Below are 15233 nucleotides of genomic sequence, written 5' to 3'. Positions count from 1 at the left end.
GCCTTTGGGGTTGTCAGAAGTTGTGAGACATGTAATGGCAGGGCGTGTTGGCCAATAGGACGCCCTTTGGATGACAATGCCACCCTATCTCCAGCTAAGCCTGATCTGTAAACCGGGGCAACCATCAATTCCCATTGCACTACTGTTTTCTTGAAGCCATTGATCGTAGGAATGTCGTTATATTTTTGCGCGATTTTACACAATTTATCTAGTATCGTCCATTCAAATTCCAAACCAATAAATTGATGCAGGGCGTTACATTCAATGAATTTCACTCGGCGCATCTTTCTACCAGAGGAATGAATCTTCGATATACCCTTTTAAGCGCATAGTACTGTCGACTGCATTTTTCGGGGCAGATTTTGAGGAGGATAGTCAAAACCTCAGAGTCTCAGAGAATCAACATCTTTAGAAAGCAAATAAAAAGCCGACAATGACGACCTACGCAATCACAAAATTTTGCATAGCAATCTTTGAAGTTGAATAGACATTTTCGCTTGAGGGGGGTTTTTTATCGCTAAGGTGGTCCGAGTCGCCGAGTGATATCGCAGGCGTCGTCGGATGGCCCATCCGCGATGCATCATCCGTTCCGACGTGGCCCACTTTCAACGTGGGGAAGGGATTCCAAGGTTCATAAGTCATTACAAATCCACGACGCTTCTTGTCCATAAATCAATCACTTCGAGCCACCTTCCACACCACCCATCATTCACTTCGACACTCCGGTTACCATCGCCGTTTAGCTTCGCCACCATGGATGTCGCTCAGCAACTCGAACAGAATGGGGCGATCAAGTGCATTGACATGCACACCACTGGAGAGTCAACTCGTATCATCTACTCCGGCTTCCCTCGTTTGACGGGAACTCTTCTCGAACAGCGTGACCAAGCAAAGAGTCAATATGACAATATCCGAAAGCGACTCATGTTGGAGCCCCGCGGACACTCCGACATGTACGGAGCGATCATCATTCCAGAAACCGAACTGGTTCATTCAGGGGAGGCCCATATTGGAACTTTGTTCACGCACAACAGCGGTTTCTCCACCATGTGTGGACATGCCACAATTGCCCTCGGTCGGTTTTTGGTTGACACTCATGATCTCACCGTCTTTCCGCGTCGAAATGATTTGAAGCCGGATCTTGCTGCTCGCGAGGTCAAGGTCAACATTCATGCGCCATGCGGTCTTGTGCGCGTTACAGTTCCTACAACTGAGGATGGTCAAAAGTCCGATCCCTCTCGCCCTGTTAGATTTCTGTCGACGCCAGCGTACTGCGCTGCTACGAACTTACAGGTGCCTATCCCTGCCGAGGTGAGGTGGCCAGAGCTTGGTGATAAAGCGTCCATTGAAGTCGATATCTCATACGGTGGTGCATTTTACGCATTGGTCGATATACACGAGCTCGGATTCTCCACTGGCTTGCGTAACTTCAATCTCGACTCTGTCACGTTCGCTGTGAAAAAGCTGAAGCGCCATCTGGAAACCGATCCGCAAGTCCGCAAAGCCTTGCAGCATCCCGAGGAAGAGAGACTATCCTTTTTATATTCAGTTATGGTAGTCGATCACGAGATTGGGTTCAAGCCTGACGGTGTTTCAGGGGCAGAGACAGGCCTATGCTACTTTGCCGGTGACCAAATTGACCGATCTCCCACGGGATCATGTGTCGCGGCACGAATGGCATTGGCCCATGAAAAGAAATTGAGAGTCAAGGGTGAATCATGGGCGTATAACTCGCTTGTATCAAATTATTTCAACACTGGAGCTTTCACCGCAGCAATTGTGGAAGAGGGTATTCCCATAGAAGGCCAGAATAGCGAAACACGATATGGTGTGGTGATACATGTTCAAGGAAGTGCTTATTATACAGGCGCCCTCTCCTTCGTTATCGAGAAGAATGACTTGATAAGTGAGAGCGGGTTTGTTTTGCAGAATTGTACCCAGTGAGGGCACCTGGGCAGTCTCTCAATCTAAATGTCGGCCCATTATATTAAATCCAGAAATAATTCCTGCCAAACCCAAAATTCATTCCATATTACCCCCATTCAAAACGTTCAACTGCTGTGCGAGACTCGGTATCTCTGTATGGCTAGGCCGATATATTCCATGGTTCCGACCCATTCATAGACGGAGTCGTAGGATGTAAAATTCAACAAGCTGTGGGCCGTCTCTGGTGTGAACAAAGAGCTTATTCGATCTGTCTCCCTTCTCTCCGTCTTATTTTCTTGGGCCTTTTATACTTGAATTGAGATTGGATTGTTGTTTATTTTTCTATTTGGTGGCATAAAGTCGGACGAGATGGAAGTGATTCTAGCTCTCGCAGATTCAGTCTTGTTCCAAAACAATCCACATTTTATGTTCGATGATGGCCTGGGAAATTCATTCTCAGATCATACCAACGGATCCAGTGGCCCAACACGCTGGCTCAGTGGAATTCCTCCCCGTCGAAATAGCTGTGAAGTATTTGACAAAAGCAATAAGGCTAGAAAAAAGAAAGAGAAAAGGAGGAACTATTTGAGATGGCTACAATAAGCTGCGGGCGCGCAGTTTATCACGTGATATTGAAGCAATCCGTTCCAACTTTTAATCTCATCCAGATCAACGAAAACAAATGATAGAATATTCTTTTTCAAATCTAGGCCCCCAGATATTGTTATTAATGAAGTTGGCAACTGATTCCTAGTGATGGTGATGGTGATGCCTCCGAGTCATGAGGTACACATCCGGTCATGTGATATCATATCCGAGAATTTCATCAATCCCCTCCAAGTCAACGGAAAAAAAAAAAAAGCATATACTGGTTAACCCAGGACAGATGAGCTATGAGAACAAATAAATAACAGCATATTCATTGAGTTGGCCCATTTATATTATAAAAAAATGCATAAGAAAAAAAGGTAACCGAGATATTCCCGATTGGAGATGTCTAGCATGTCCTGGTTTCGATCCAGGGTCCTAGTTACTGTTAGTGATAATTCAAATCAGGTAATTGATTCGGTGTGACGTACCTCCGGGTTATGAGCCCGGCGCTCTTCCCCTGAGCTAACATGCTGGGATTGGTTGTAGTTTTGGGATCATTTTGACTCATAAAACTGGAGAATCGATGCGGATTTTTTTGTGGGACTTGGAAGCCCGAGCGTCGGTTGTGGTACGCTAATTGGTGGTTGATATCGGGACAACTATTCACCGAGCCAATCATCATTTAGGGCTCTTTCAGGTCTTGAAAGGATTCAAGTACGGTGTACATAGGAGATAATTTGGATTTAGTATTCATGCATCGTCCCTGGACAAAGAAACATGACCACCCCAACTGTATTTTCTAATTTTTTTACCGCCTATGCCACCTGCTAACACTCAAGTTGGCTATTTGTTCATGTTGTTCAATTTTCTCGGACCCTAAATGCGATCGTTTTGTTTCAATCAGAGTGAGGCGTCCCGTCTCGGCACTGGGCACCTAACACTACTTCAACTTGAATGAGATGTGATGACGATGATTGCAGTGGTTGCCTCAAAAGGGCGATTGTAATCCGTTGGTAATTTTTCAAATTTGCGTTCGGTAACGAGTATCTATCAAGCTATCCCTCCGTTTCTGTTACTGGTACTCAGGATATATATTTAGCGCCTGTGATTTCGGGGAAAAACTTGAGTTTGGATTTGAATCGCAAGTCCTCGACTGGACCCAGGGCACTTATAGTAAATGTCAAATTGTACCAAATGGCACTTGTCACTTAGACTTTGCGGCATTGGCTGAAACCTTATACTACAAAATTATATGGCATGCACCGTAGCCTAGTGTAATCGGGTGCATGGTGCTAGCAGTCTAGTTGTATATTTTTCTGTCTATTCTCAACGCTTTCGTTTCAAAATATCGTACTGCCTATTTCAATTGGTAGAGCAGAGCAACTGAACTTCCTTGGCGTCATCACTCGACAAGAGATATTAGAATAGTACATGCGTTATCTCAAATTCAGATTCTTCCCCTCTCTAACCCCCATTTTCTCTATCATTGCAGGATTCCCAACAATGCCTAGACAAGAAACACTTCATCTCTATCCCCTTAGATGGGAGAATGATCTTGAAGAGGAGCGCTTCAAGGTTTCTACCCTTGACTACCTGACTGGTCTCACGTATTGCAATTTTGCAATCTTCTTCCGAGTAAAAGACAGCGACAAAAGAAAAGCGGTCGATGTTTTAGAGGCCGGCATTGAGCGAACTCTGAGCCAAGCTCGAATCCTCTGTGGGACCATTGAGAAAGATCCGTCCGGGGGTCACTCCTTCGTGAAGAAAAAAGAAAGCACGGTGCGATTTATCGTCCAGTGGCTCGACGCCCCCGAGGACAGTGATTCATACCCCTCGTTTCACGATATTGCCCAGCAAAACTTTTGCAGCACTTCTCTACCCAATTTCAATGAATGGTGTATACCTCCCATTGCATATGGTGACAAGCCTGAGGCCCATCCTCATCTTAGCCCTGAAGTAGCGGAGTACAAGGTGAATTTCGTCCGTGGAGGACTTGTCTTCATCATGGCTCATCATCATTATGCAAACGATGTGATGGATGGGCAGGTCTTACGCATCAGCTAGCTGAGAATTGCTATGCAATCGCCAATCAGACATCTTTCCCTCCTCGGGACTCTTCATGCCTAGATGTGTCACGCCTAACTAAGCCCGTGGCCCCGGAGGAAATTCGAATAGATGGGCCTCCAATGCCGGAGCGCCATCCGGACCACATCACTGCGGAAATGCTCCTTTTTCATCTGCCAAAAAGCAAAGCAGCAGAGCTGAAACGGCTTGCATCACCGCCAGACGGATCTCGAATTTCCACTTACGACGCATTTTCCGCTTACCTATGGCGAACAGTCAGTCGACTACGGGCACCCCTCTTCAAGCCAGATCTCTCAGCACCTCTATTTTGGTCTGAGGCAGTTGACATGCGACGGCGTATGCACAGCCCCAAGTTTCACCCCCGGGTTCAACAAAATGTAATGTCTGCTGCACTCTCAGACAGAGTTCCTGTAACTGCGCCTGCGGCGACAGAGGTGATTTCCGAATGGCCGCTGGGGAAACTCGCATTTTAATTTCGGCAGATGGCCAATAGTACGGCCCAAGAAGACCCTTGACAGATCTCTCGATGCCATAGCAAATATACGCGACAAAACTGCGTTGAATATCCGAATAACCTCGTATCCGCCCATGTCGATTCTGCAAACAGATCATCGCAATGCTAATATCACGGGAACCGATTTTGGATTCGGAAGGCCTGTTATGTATCGCGCTCTTGTAGATAGCATCACGCAGGGTGTTAATATCATTTACCCCCCCGCGTGCCTCGCTCCGGACTCCGATGAAGGACCGGAGTTTTCGATATCGTATGAGAAGAGCCTTAACAAGAGCTTATCGATGATCCTGAGTGGAATAAGTATTTTGAGTATGGGGGGGGTTAATGCGATCGATGCCAATGATCTTTAATTCGTTTTAGACCTATTAGCGAGAGAATATTGCGAGAAAAATTGTCTTTGCCCAGCATGTAAGATTGGGCTTTTCCCCCTTTGTCATTGATTCTGAAGCCTGTTCCTTTGAAGGAGATTCGAACCGTAATTTAGCTTCTCGAATCTCTGTCGCTAGTTTATTTTGTAATTCTTGTATCGGAGAATTGGAGGAACTGCGCTTGCTGGAATCATAGTTTCTCCGTGGAACTAAATTATAGACCAACTACTCCGAGTCTGTAAATCGATACTGGACTATAGCTTCAAGGGCCATATAGTTGAAATGGTCGCTATGTAGAGTCAGGAAGATGAGCACCGTGGCCCCGGAGCAACTCCTCAATTTCCAGAACGTCCATTCCGTCTAATAATTCCAATGGGTGTGTCGGTGCCGTCCTGCATCTCAAATTCGGATCGGCTCCATGCTCGAGAAAAAGCTCTAAAAGCTCCGCGCCGTGACGGCCAAGATTGATTGCAAAATGCAGTGGGGAGTTTTCCTCATTATCAATAATATTTGGGTCTGCCCCATTCTCCAAAAGCCATCGAGAGTCATCTACATTCATGTCGCGTGTTGTGCGATGCAAAGAAGTTCCCCCGTCCCCGCATCGAACATTCACATCAGCCCCTTCTGAAAGAAGTAGCTCAGCCATCTCACGATTTTCATATTGCCCATCAACGGCCGTATGTAGAGGGGTCGTCCAGATGTGTCTTTTCCATTCTACCGCCTCGGCTGGAATATGCGGCTTTGTATTCAGACACGCTCCATGCTTGATCAGCAGCTTCACTATGCCTGGCTTTTGCTTTCTCACGGCCACGACTAGAGCTGTTTCTGCTGCCCTTGGAACAGTCACGTCGATATTACATCCATGTTCCAGGATGGTTCGCACAACTTCTTCGCTGCTGTACTCCACGGCGGTATGGAGAGGGGTCGAGATCGGGAGGCCACTTGTCTGACCCGCCCCATGCTGAAGAAGGAGCTTGACTATCGAAGCGTGCTTATAATAGATAGCGGCACGTAGTGGTGAACTAATAGAGTTGAATGAGTCAAGCTGTTGTAGGGAGTTTTCTGTTTTGTCCCGGGTTTGTATTTTCAATAATCGCTCAACACTGGTTTTGAGGCCGCGCATGGCGCACCAGAGCAAGGCAGGAGCTCCGCGGTTGACATTTCGTTCATAGAGATAGTTGTTGAGCAAATTATGAAAGGATCGACACGCCCGGACCAGTGATGAAATGTCATTTTCGCTCTCGATGTGTGTCGCTATCATAAAGATGATTTCGTGGGGTAGCTCACGGAAAGACATCTTCGCGACAGGTTTTATTTGTACAGCAGTGTTGGAACTGGTTGTACGATCGAATTCTTGCCGTTTGGACCCTGGAAAATAAAAGAGAAATCCACCGGTCATGAGGGTAGGCGATTAATACCCCGCTTTCCAGGTCGCTAACTGAGGTAGACTTTCTGAGGTTGTTTTAGAGGTCGGATCGCCGGAACTGCCAAGATACTACGGGATTTCATGAGGCATTATGCTTTTATATTGCCGATTCAATCTTTAATATGAAAACAGTGTAAGGAAATCACAGGAAGCGGTAGATCAAAATGTACAGCGTGATGTTATCATGATGTGGTTGGTCTTGAACTAGTAACTATGGACGCGGATCACATTCAACGGCTACGGATATCTTGGAGTGAAACTTAAAGGTCATGAAACTTCAGAGAATGAATTCTCGTATTGACTCATCAGATATCTAATATGGACAAAGAAAGAAATGACAAAACCAGATGAGACCCGTAAATGCGCCGAAACGCTGGAAGAGTGCCGGAATGCGTGCATACCCGGTTTCATTCCTTGACGCCGAGAAAAAGAAAACCCATCTTTGTTGCAGAATATGTCCATCACGAAATCTAAACGCCGTGACTCGACCGATGCCGAGACTTCGTCCACCTCACCTCATACGATCTTCGTTACAAAGAATCCACTTAGTTGCAGTAGGTCTCACCGACAGAGTTGAGAGCTCCGTTGGAGAGAAGGTAGTTGTCGGCAGACATGAAGTAAGAGTAGCGAGTGACGGCAGCCTCACCGTCGAGGTAGGCAATAGCCTCGGAGACGAAGCTGTTGGTGGTAGCCTCGTCGGCGATACCATTGACATCAGCGGCGAGGGCGAACTCAGTGATCCAGACCTCGGAAAGAGAGTAGGTGCTAGCAGTGTCGATAGCCTGCTGAACGAAAGTCTGAAACTCATCAATGCTGTTGCCGTACCAGTGGACAGCAAGACCGGTGATTTGGCAAGAAGAGCACGCGCTCAGGAAAGAGTTCATCCAGCTCAGACCCTGGCCGTCGGTGGTGGAGGAAGTCACGGCGGGTGTGATGAGCTTGGCCTGGCCGGAGTAAGGAGTGATGTAGTTCTGGTAGTAGCTGGCAGCGTCGGAGGCAGACATGTCGGCCTGAGAAGCCGTGTCAGGCTCGTTGAAACCCAGGATGTACTCGCTTCCGCTGGACAGAGCAGTCTCGATGGCAGCGACCCAGCCACCGAAGTCCTTGGCACCCCAGAGCATAGGGACGAAGTCGACGCCAGTGGGCATGCTGCCGAACATGTCCATGCCCCAGTTGTAGGCCCAGGCGACGTTTCCACTGCTGGTCATAGCGGAGACAGTGGAGATGTCATTGTAAGCGGCACCACGCTTGCTGGTGCTGCGCTTCTGGTTCTGTACGGGGGCAGCCAGGGCAGAGGTGGCCATCAGGCCGGCAGTGAACAGCTTGGTGAAAGAAACCATTTTGACTGATTTGTTGTTGGTAGTTGGATTGATCCGAAAAATGAATGAGGGATCGAAAGATTGGAATGATCAGAAGATCTAAAGAAGCCTGTTCTCGAAATGAATGAAGTTGGTAAATGAAGGACTAGACCGTGCACGGCACAGGAACTAGGAAAGCAAAAAGGACCGAAGACCGAAGGAATGGATGGATGAGTAAACTGAAGGAGAGAAGGAGAGACTGACATCGGGGGAAACGGCGCTATTAAATAAATGCACCGCAGATGCCCCTGCTCGTTGTGCGTCAAACCTACCAGCCAAACCACCCGACTGGAACCAGACCGTTCCTCATCCTCATTGTCCCTGGTGGTGGATCAGGGACGAAATCATTATTGGGCGCCACATGGGAATTGTAGGTGAATGGGGGTATTAATTGTTTTATTTTTCTTTCCTTCAATGATCCGCTAGGCCCAACCAGCATCGTCGAATGTAGGAATTACCGTGGTACGCAAGTCGGGGAGAAACCAGGGGAGGCAAGACGAGGCCTGACAGCCTGACAGTGTACACCTATTGGTTCAGGCACCGGAGGGGCGCTTCACTTGATACATTTTTTGCTGAAGGTGGATCATTTGGACGTACTCCACGAGATATCTAAACTCCTCCACTTTGGATGTCTAGACCGTTGGCGGGGATAGGGACCAGCAGAGAGAGTTTTGCTGGAATATTCGACATCATATTTTGGTAATTATGAGTTCAGTCTGTCCATATTCCTTTCATTCACCTGGTCACTTAGGGCAGTTATTAGTAATTACCGCAATATCCCTAAATAGCAGCATCTAGGGGGTTGGCGGTTAGGCAGGGGAGCACATACGATATTCACTCCCCTCGGCCATTTCAGGCACAGACCATGTGAATATGGGTATTTAATATTAAACATGAATAATATTTATTCAACTTCGGTGTGAGGTGGATTCGAGTACCACGGAACTGCTTGCGTGTACAACATACGTGATTGGTGGTCCGGTGGCGCTGGGAGGTAGTTCCTTTGGTTCCGTTCAGGGCATTGGCTGTGATTGGCTGAAATGAGCTAACCCTAACATGCAATTCTTTGGATCGCATTGAGGGGTTCTCCATTGACATTGCATCAGATCTAGACCAAAATATTGATTTTATCTGGTCGTAATTTCCCCTAGTTGGTTTCTTGGCGAATATGTTCAATTATAACCAAAGGCACTCCAACCCCCATATTGATTCAGGAACAAAGGTACAGGCTCAACCTGGTTAATGAATCAGCAATTATTTGATCAATCACAAGTGCCCTACAGAAATGGACAACTCCTGCAGGAGGCGCCACCGCATGACGACATCCCCCAGTCACAGTTGTTCCGGCCTTCTCCTCCGATCGACGCCATTGTTTCACATTTGACTCCTCAGGGCTAGTCCCCGTCACCACACAATGGGAAACTGGGACCCATCAGAATGTACACAGTACTTTCTGCGCACGCCAAATGAATCGTTTCTGAGACACCACTCTGGCCGGCGATCAGTCCCATTTTCATTGCCCTAGGGCACGACGCTAGTCACGCGAAGCCTCGCCGGCGCACACGACTCGGCATCCACTTGGCGGAAGGTGGGGAAGGTCTGGCCTCCCATCGACGTCAGGCCAAGATGAAGTCTTTTCGTCGGTGTGGCTCCGTTGTGTATCCGTACGAGGATGTACTCCGTTTGTAACCCGGTGGGAGGGATAGAATGGCGAACAAGTTCGATTTTTCCCCCCCATCTACCGGTCGCTGGCCGGTGGCTAGTCAGGGAACTGGTTAGGATGCCCATTGGGGCGGGCGAGAACTTCCTGCCTCTCTTATAGGTCGTCTTTCTCTGGTCGGTGATGGTTGTGGCCCGAGAACATTGCCTCGAGAAGTCTTCCACTGGTCAAACTTCCATGGTCGGGTCCAGGAACGGGGCTGTCAGTTGAATATTGGGTTTGACTCCAATAACTCCAACTCTGAAATCACTGTAATCATTCAAATTTGCCGCCTCTTGGCCTCTCGTTGACTTTTCACCGTGAGGGGAACCGGTGACTGTGGGAACTGGCTATAATTCGATGAGATTCTCCCCTGATCTCCTCCGATCTCCCCTGGTCGCTGAAATCAAGCAGACCCACGCTACGGAATACGAGTCCTTCGCCCAAAATGCCGTCGACTCGTCATACAGCATACTAGTCGCAAACACTTTCTTCCTCCGCGTCGTTTAGGCACTACGCCAACGCCATTTTGGCCCCAGCCGGCAGGTCAGCCGGGAGGATCACTTAACTAGTGCTTTAGCGTGCTCTAATTTTAACAGCTCTCATAGTCCAGCCCGCCCTAGAACCTCTCCCAGCTATTCCAGTCTAGTCTCAAGCTTCATCCACCTGACCTCGGGTATCGCCGAGATGATCTCCTTTTTTCATGCTGATGGTACAGTTCTCATTCAACTACTCTATTTTTGAGATGCTCCGGGGTATCCGGATCGCAGAAGCCCCTTTTCGCATCTAGACCGTGTTCAAAATTCAGGCTGATCGATAGATCGGGCGGGGATGCAGATTTGGGGATTTTCCAGCCCCCTTTTAAACCTGGCGGGTTTGCTGGGTGTTCGAAGGCTGGGCGGGTCGAATTGATGTATCATATAAGGGACTCGGAAGCTTGCATACTTATGTACACTTTGGTCCTATGATGCTGTTTCTTATGCATGTACTCCGTAACACGCCCGCGGGCATAAACGCTCGTACCGGGTATCCAACTAGCCTATGCGAACTGATCAGATCGGGCAGCATCCAGCTAGTAGATCAGCTCTTGCAAATCTATTCAACATCTAGTCCATATACCTCTGAGTCGCTCGATTCTGACAGATATCGCTATTCATTTTCTCCTCTTTCTGACGTCAATATTGTGGTCAATTTAAAACAATCCAAAAATGTCAAGAATTACTTGAACGTATAGAGAACCAAATTGAACTGCTCTTGTTATCGCATTACCATGAAATATTGAAAGCCCCATAGTTTGGCCCTTACGCAGGTCTACTCGTAAGGACTGTAAGGCAAAGTGAAAGTTCCTGAGCCCATAGGGGCTGGCCCATACGGCCCCCGATTTTTATCATAGGAACCCGTAAATTGAACAACCAAAGATCAAAACAGGGAACTTCTCACGTTGGGTTGTATTTAGTAATCGCAAATCTGCACTTCCTGTCTCTCTAAAGTAACATCCTATTAATTAATGCTTTTCAAAGGAGGCTACTACTAAGTATATGCTGATTGTGAAAAATCGCATGGAAGCCTATCAAAAAGACGGCGAACCGGAAATCAGCCAGAGACTGTGATGTGGTAGACTTGTGCGTAAAGCAAGATCCCCCACATTCAAATCCAGATTTATGAGAAATCCCTGGATAACGACCTAGCAGATACATTGTGTAAGTAACTTGAGTGTGGGAGTTGATATTTTAGATGTATGATTTCTAGATATATCCGATCGGAGAAGGTATCAGATCGTGCAAGCCCCCAAATAAAACGGGGCGAAGAGGCCAATCGGAAGCGAGAGCTATGTCACATAATGCTAAGATGATGCGCAGAATTCTTAATTGGAGGGATTTAGTTGGGGGCGAAAGGCTTCACTAGAGGCTTAAAGAGTAGATTCCTACGTCGCATATGCTCGGACTCGAACCAACTTAAAACGAATCCTACTAACTAACTATTTCATGGCACGTTTCGTCGTTAAAAATCCCCTAAAAATCTCCGTCGGCTAAGCACTCTATTTTTAAGTTGCTCGTACTTTTGCAATATCGCTAAATGGTGGATTCGAAGCGATTGGCGGAATGCGGGGTCTGACTACATCACCGCATGAGGGAAGGTGTTCTCGAATGCCTCCCATATATCAGTCACAAGTTTACCAACATCTTCGTTCGGCGGTTTGATCGCATATCTACCATCTAGTTGGGCCTAAGTACTTGGCCTGAAAACGGTGTGTTGGGTAGCAAATAAGAGCAGAAAATATTAAAATTTCTAGGCTGCTGGGGCTCGCTCGCTTCATCACTTCAGCTAGCCTCCGACTCGGAGTCAGCTCTGGGTAACACGATTCGATGGTTGCCATGTGCTTGTCTCTTTTTATACCCTCCTCTTTGTATTTTGAATAATACCCACCAGTCGGTTATATCTTCCGCCGGTTGATCATCATAGGCTCAAGTCTAGTGAATGGCTTTCGATCATAAATAAGCCTGGGAAGCAGCTCTTGATTTAGTGTTGTCAAAACTGCTCTTCTGTTTTCTTTAAATCTCCTAGGATTGTGCTTTTTAAACCACCGATCTCTTGATATCGATATCTTAAAGCATGGCTAGTCAAAGTCTTGACGCATCAGTCGGGTGGCTTGCATTGCTGTCGAAAATCATGCATGCTTCAGCCGCTTTCAAAATATTTGCAGCCGTTTCTAGCTTGCTCGTTGTCTACTACATCCACTCCAAAATTTCAGAGAAAGTTCTGAACAACTACCAAGTCAGCGAGCCATGGGTTTCGGAGAACGAGCTGGTTCTTTTGACAGGGGGCAACGGAGGAATCGGAAAACAAATCATGGAAGACCTTTCCGAAAGAGACGTTCGTGTCGTGATTCTCGATATTCAGCGACCAACAGCAAAGCTTCCGAAAAACGTAATTTTCTACGAAACAGACATCACGTCCGCAGCGTCTCTCTCCGAAGTAGCCACATTCGTTCGAAAGACACATGGAGACCCCACGATTATCGTCAATAATGCCGGCGTCTTTTACCACGGTAGTATCCTCGAAAAGTCAGAAATTGAGCTGCGTCGGACATTTGATGTCAACACGATCTCGCATTTTTTGATCATGAAGGAATTCCTACCTGCTTTGATTCGCAGGAATAAGGGCCATGTGATTACCATGGCAAGTATTGCAAGCTTTGTTGCTGTCGGCGAGATGGTAGATTATTGCTGTTCCAAGGCCAGCGCTCTCGCCTTCCACGAAGGCCTTCGGCAGGAATTGAAATTTTGGTACGATGCGTCAAACGTGCGAACCAGGTCAGTTGCCAACGATTAGAAATCTAATATCGTCACGCTAATAATTTCTAGTATCGTTCATCCACTCTGGGTCAAGACCCCTATGATCAAGGGTTTCACAGAATATCAAGGAGAGTTTGGCCAGCAGCTTATGAGCACGAAGATCGTTTCGGAGGCGGTCTTAGAGCATATTTTCGAACGGAGAAGTGGCCAGATTGTGCTGCCTCGACATCTGAGAGTTGCTGGCTCACTGAGGGATTTTCCGCTATGGCTGCAAGAGCCAGTAAGATCATTCTTTTCCAATGTTGTCAGACGGGTGAGAGACGTGCGATTTCATGAGAACTCGTAAGCCCTTTTAGACGATCGGTGGTGATTTTGCCTGTTCGAATACGAGATACGACAGACGATGGACAATTCTTACCGAGGATCAGCACTAGTTAGTCAATAGATGGACACGTATGTATAGCTTGGGAGTTCCGGAAGTAGAAGCAGGTCTTCGAAAGGACGAGATTTCTATTCGTGGGGTGAACTAAAATCAATTCCTTCCACGTCATCGATGCGCGGCAGGTCTCGAAACGAATAAACTTTCCACTCCAAGACCCAAAAGCTTTGATTTCAGCATAAAGGATCAACATAAAGCCAGCCTCGGTCTTGTGGGGGCATATCCGAGGCCTTCCGTGCGGGGTACCGACGGCAAGCAGGCCCGGCGGTCTAAGTGCTTACTGGGATTTCCCTGCAAGGGGCGATATGCCTCGTTGATTGAATCGTCAAACGGCAATCTCTTTTTTTTTCTGAAACTGTGAGAATAACAATAGTCAATATCACAGCCTGCAACAATGGTTCCATATCATTACACAGATATCAAAGTTGAAGTGAAGGGTCAGATCGGGATCATCAAAGTAAAGAGCCCAGGTTTCCTTAAAACAGTTTGAGATACTTACAGATCCTAGTTCAATCGTCCCAAGTCTCTGAATTCATTTGGAGGCAATCTTCTCGCGGATACTTTGCACGCAGTGCGAGAGCTCGAAGAGGATCCAACCACTGTTTTCACCGTCTTGACGGGAGAAGGTCGCTTCTTCTCGGCTGGTGCTGATGTGCGAGGTCAGACAATTCCGATCGCCTCTTTCTTGTGATAGTCTTGTTAACTATATGGGGATATAGGCTCGCGGCCACTTGACGAAGGGGCGGATCGCCTAACGAAAGTTCAACTGAAACTCGCCCACCTCGAACGTTTTTCATTGGGTAAGAAATATCTTTATAGAAAGAAATTAAAATTCTTTATTGACATGCTCTACTAACTCCACTAGTGATCGAGCTGCTCAAATCACTCATAGACCACAAGAAAGTATTTGTCTTGGCCTTGAACGGCCCTGGAGTTGGAGGAGGTGCAGCTTGGTTCCAAGGGATCGCTGACATTGTCCTTGCTGCCGAGAACACATATCTTCAGGTACCCTTTAACTCATTAGCTTTGGTTCCAGAAGCAGGATCTGCGACCAACTTCGCCAGACACATTGGTGTTCTTCGCGCGAACGACTTCCTCATGTTTGGACGAAAGTTAACCGTGCAGGAGTTGGAAAGTTGGGGCTTGGTCAATAGAGTGTTTCCCGTTGAGGGCTTCCATGATTCAGTCGTCCAATTTCTGGAGAAACAGCTTGAGATCAATGATGGTGCCAGTATGATGGAGACGAAGCGGCTGCAGAATATTCCTCTTAGGAGTGAACGGGTCCTGGCCGTTTACAATGCCACTGATGCGCTCTCAGAAAGACTTGCAAGTGGAGCGCCAGCTGCAAGGTTCAAGTCAAAGAAGGCCGAGCTTGAAGGTAAGAGTATAGGCTCCTAGTTCTAATCATTTTACTAATTCCATGCACAGCAAAATCCAAATCAAGGCTTTGAAAGACTTTGTGCTCGCTGTACCCACCTCAATTTATGAACAAGCCCAGCTCAGTGGTTTCCCGATTTTAATATTTTCCAAT

General features: G+C 47.2%; 6 protein-coding genes across 6 annotated transcripts; 4 read left to right on the top strand and 2 right to left on the bottom strand.

Moving 5' to 3' along the window:
- Nucleotides 1-753: 753 nt before the first annotated feature.
- Nucleotides 754-1944, top strand: N7509_000791 (putative proline racemase; the record flags this gene model as incomplete). Its single annotated transcript, XM_056625428.1, has 1 exon — nt 754-1944. One exon carries the CDS (start codon nt 754-756, stop codon nt 1942-1944), a length of 1191 nt encoding a protein of 396 aa, XP_056494010.1.
- A 2076-nt stretch (nt 1945-4020) lies between these two features.
- Nucleotides 4021-4581, top strand: N7509_000790 (uncharacterized protein; the record flags this gene model as incomplete). Its single annotated transcript, XM_056625427.1, has 1 exon — nt 4021-4581. The coding sequence occupies one exon, from the start codon at nt 4021-4023 to the stop codon at nt 4579-4581; it is 561 nt and encodes a 186-aa protein (XP_056494009.1).
- Nucleotides 4582-4703: 122 nt separating this feature from the next.
- Nucleotides 4704-5075, top strand: N7509_000789 (uncharacterized protein; the record flags this gene model as incomplete). Its single annotated transcript, XM_056625426.1, has 1 exon — nt 4704-5075. One exon carries the CDS (start codon nt 4704-4706, stop codon nt 5073-5075), a length of 372 nt encoding a protein of 123 aa, XP_056494008.1.
- Nucleotides 5076-5773: 698 nt separating this feature from the next.
- N7509_000788 (ankyrin repeat domain-containing protein) lies at nt 5774-6781 on the bottom strand (the record flags this gene model as incomplete). The annotated part of the gene is made up of 1 exon (XM_056625425.1): nt 5774-6781. The coding sequence occupies one exon, from the start codon at nt 6779-6781 to the stop codon at nt 5774-5776; it is 1008 nt and encodes a 335-aa protein (XP_056494007.1).
- A 674-nt stretch (nt 6782-7455) lies between these two features.
- On the bottom strand, nt 7456-8250 carry N7509_000787 (glycoside hydrolase family 128 protein; the record flags this gene model as incomplete). Its single annotated transcript, XM_056625424.1, has 1 exon — nt 7456-8250. One exon carries the CDS (start codon nt 8248-8250, stop codon nt 7456-7458), a length of 795 nt encoding a protein of 264 aa, XP_056494006.1.
- A 4330-nt stretch (nt 8251-12580) lies between these two features.
- Nucleotides 12581-15153, top strand: N7509_000786 (uncharacterized protein; the record flags this gene model as incomplete). Its single annotated transcript, XM_056625423.1, has 7 exons — nt 12581-13281; nt 13333-13543; nt 14088-14159; nt 14211-14361; nt 14422-14502; nt 14568-15080; nt 15131-15153. 7 exons carry the CDS (start codon nt 12581-12583, stop codon nt 15151-15153), a joined length of 1752 nt encoding a protein of 583 aa, XP_056494005.1.
- Nucleotides 15154-15233: the final 80 nt, after the last annotated feature.

The sequence above is a fragment of the Penicillium cosmopolitanum genome (genome assembly GCF_028827165.1).
Source record: "Penicillium cosmopolitanum strain IBT 29677 chromosome Unknown utg000003l:1.0-3747932.0:1.0-3751027.0, whole genome shotgun sequence".
Classification (NCBI taxonomy): Eukaryota; Fungi; Ascomycota; class Eurotiomycetes; order Eurotiales; family Aspergillaceae; genus Penicillium; species Penicillium cosmopolitanum.
Note: the sequence above shows the minus strand (reverse complement) of the source record. Positions and strands in the feature narration are given on the sequence as shown.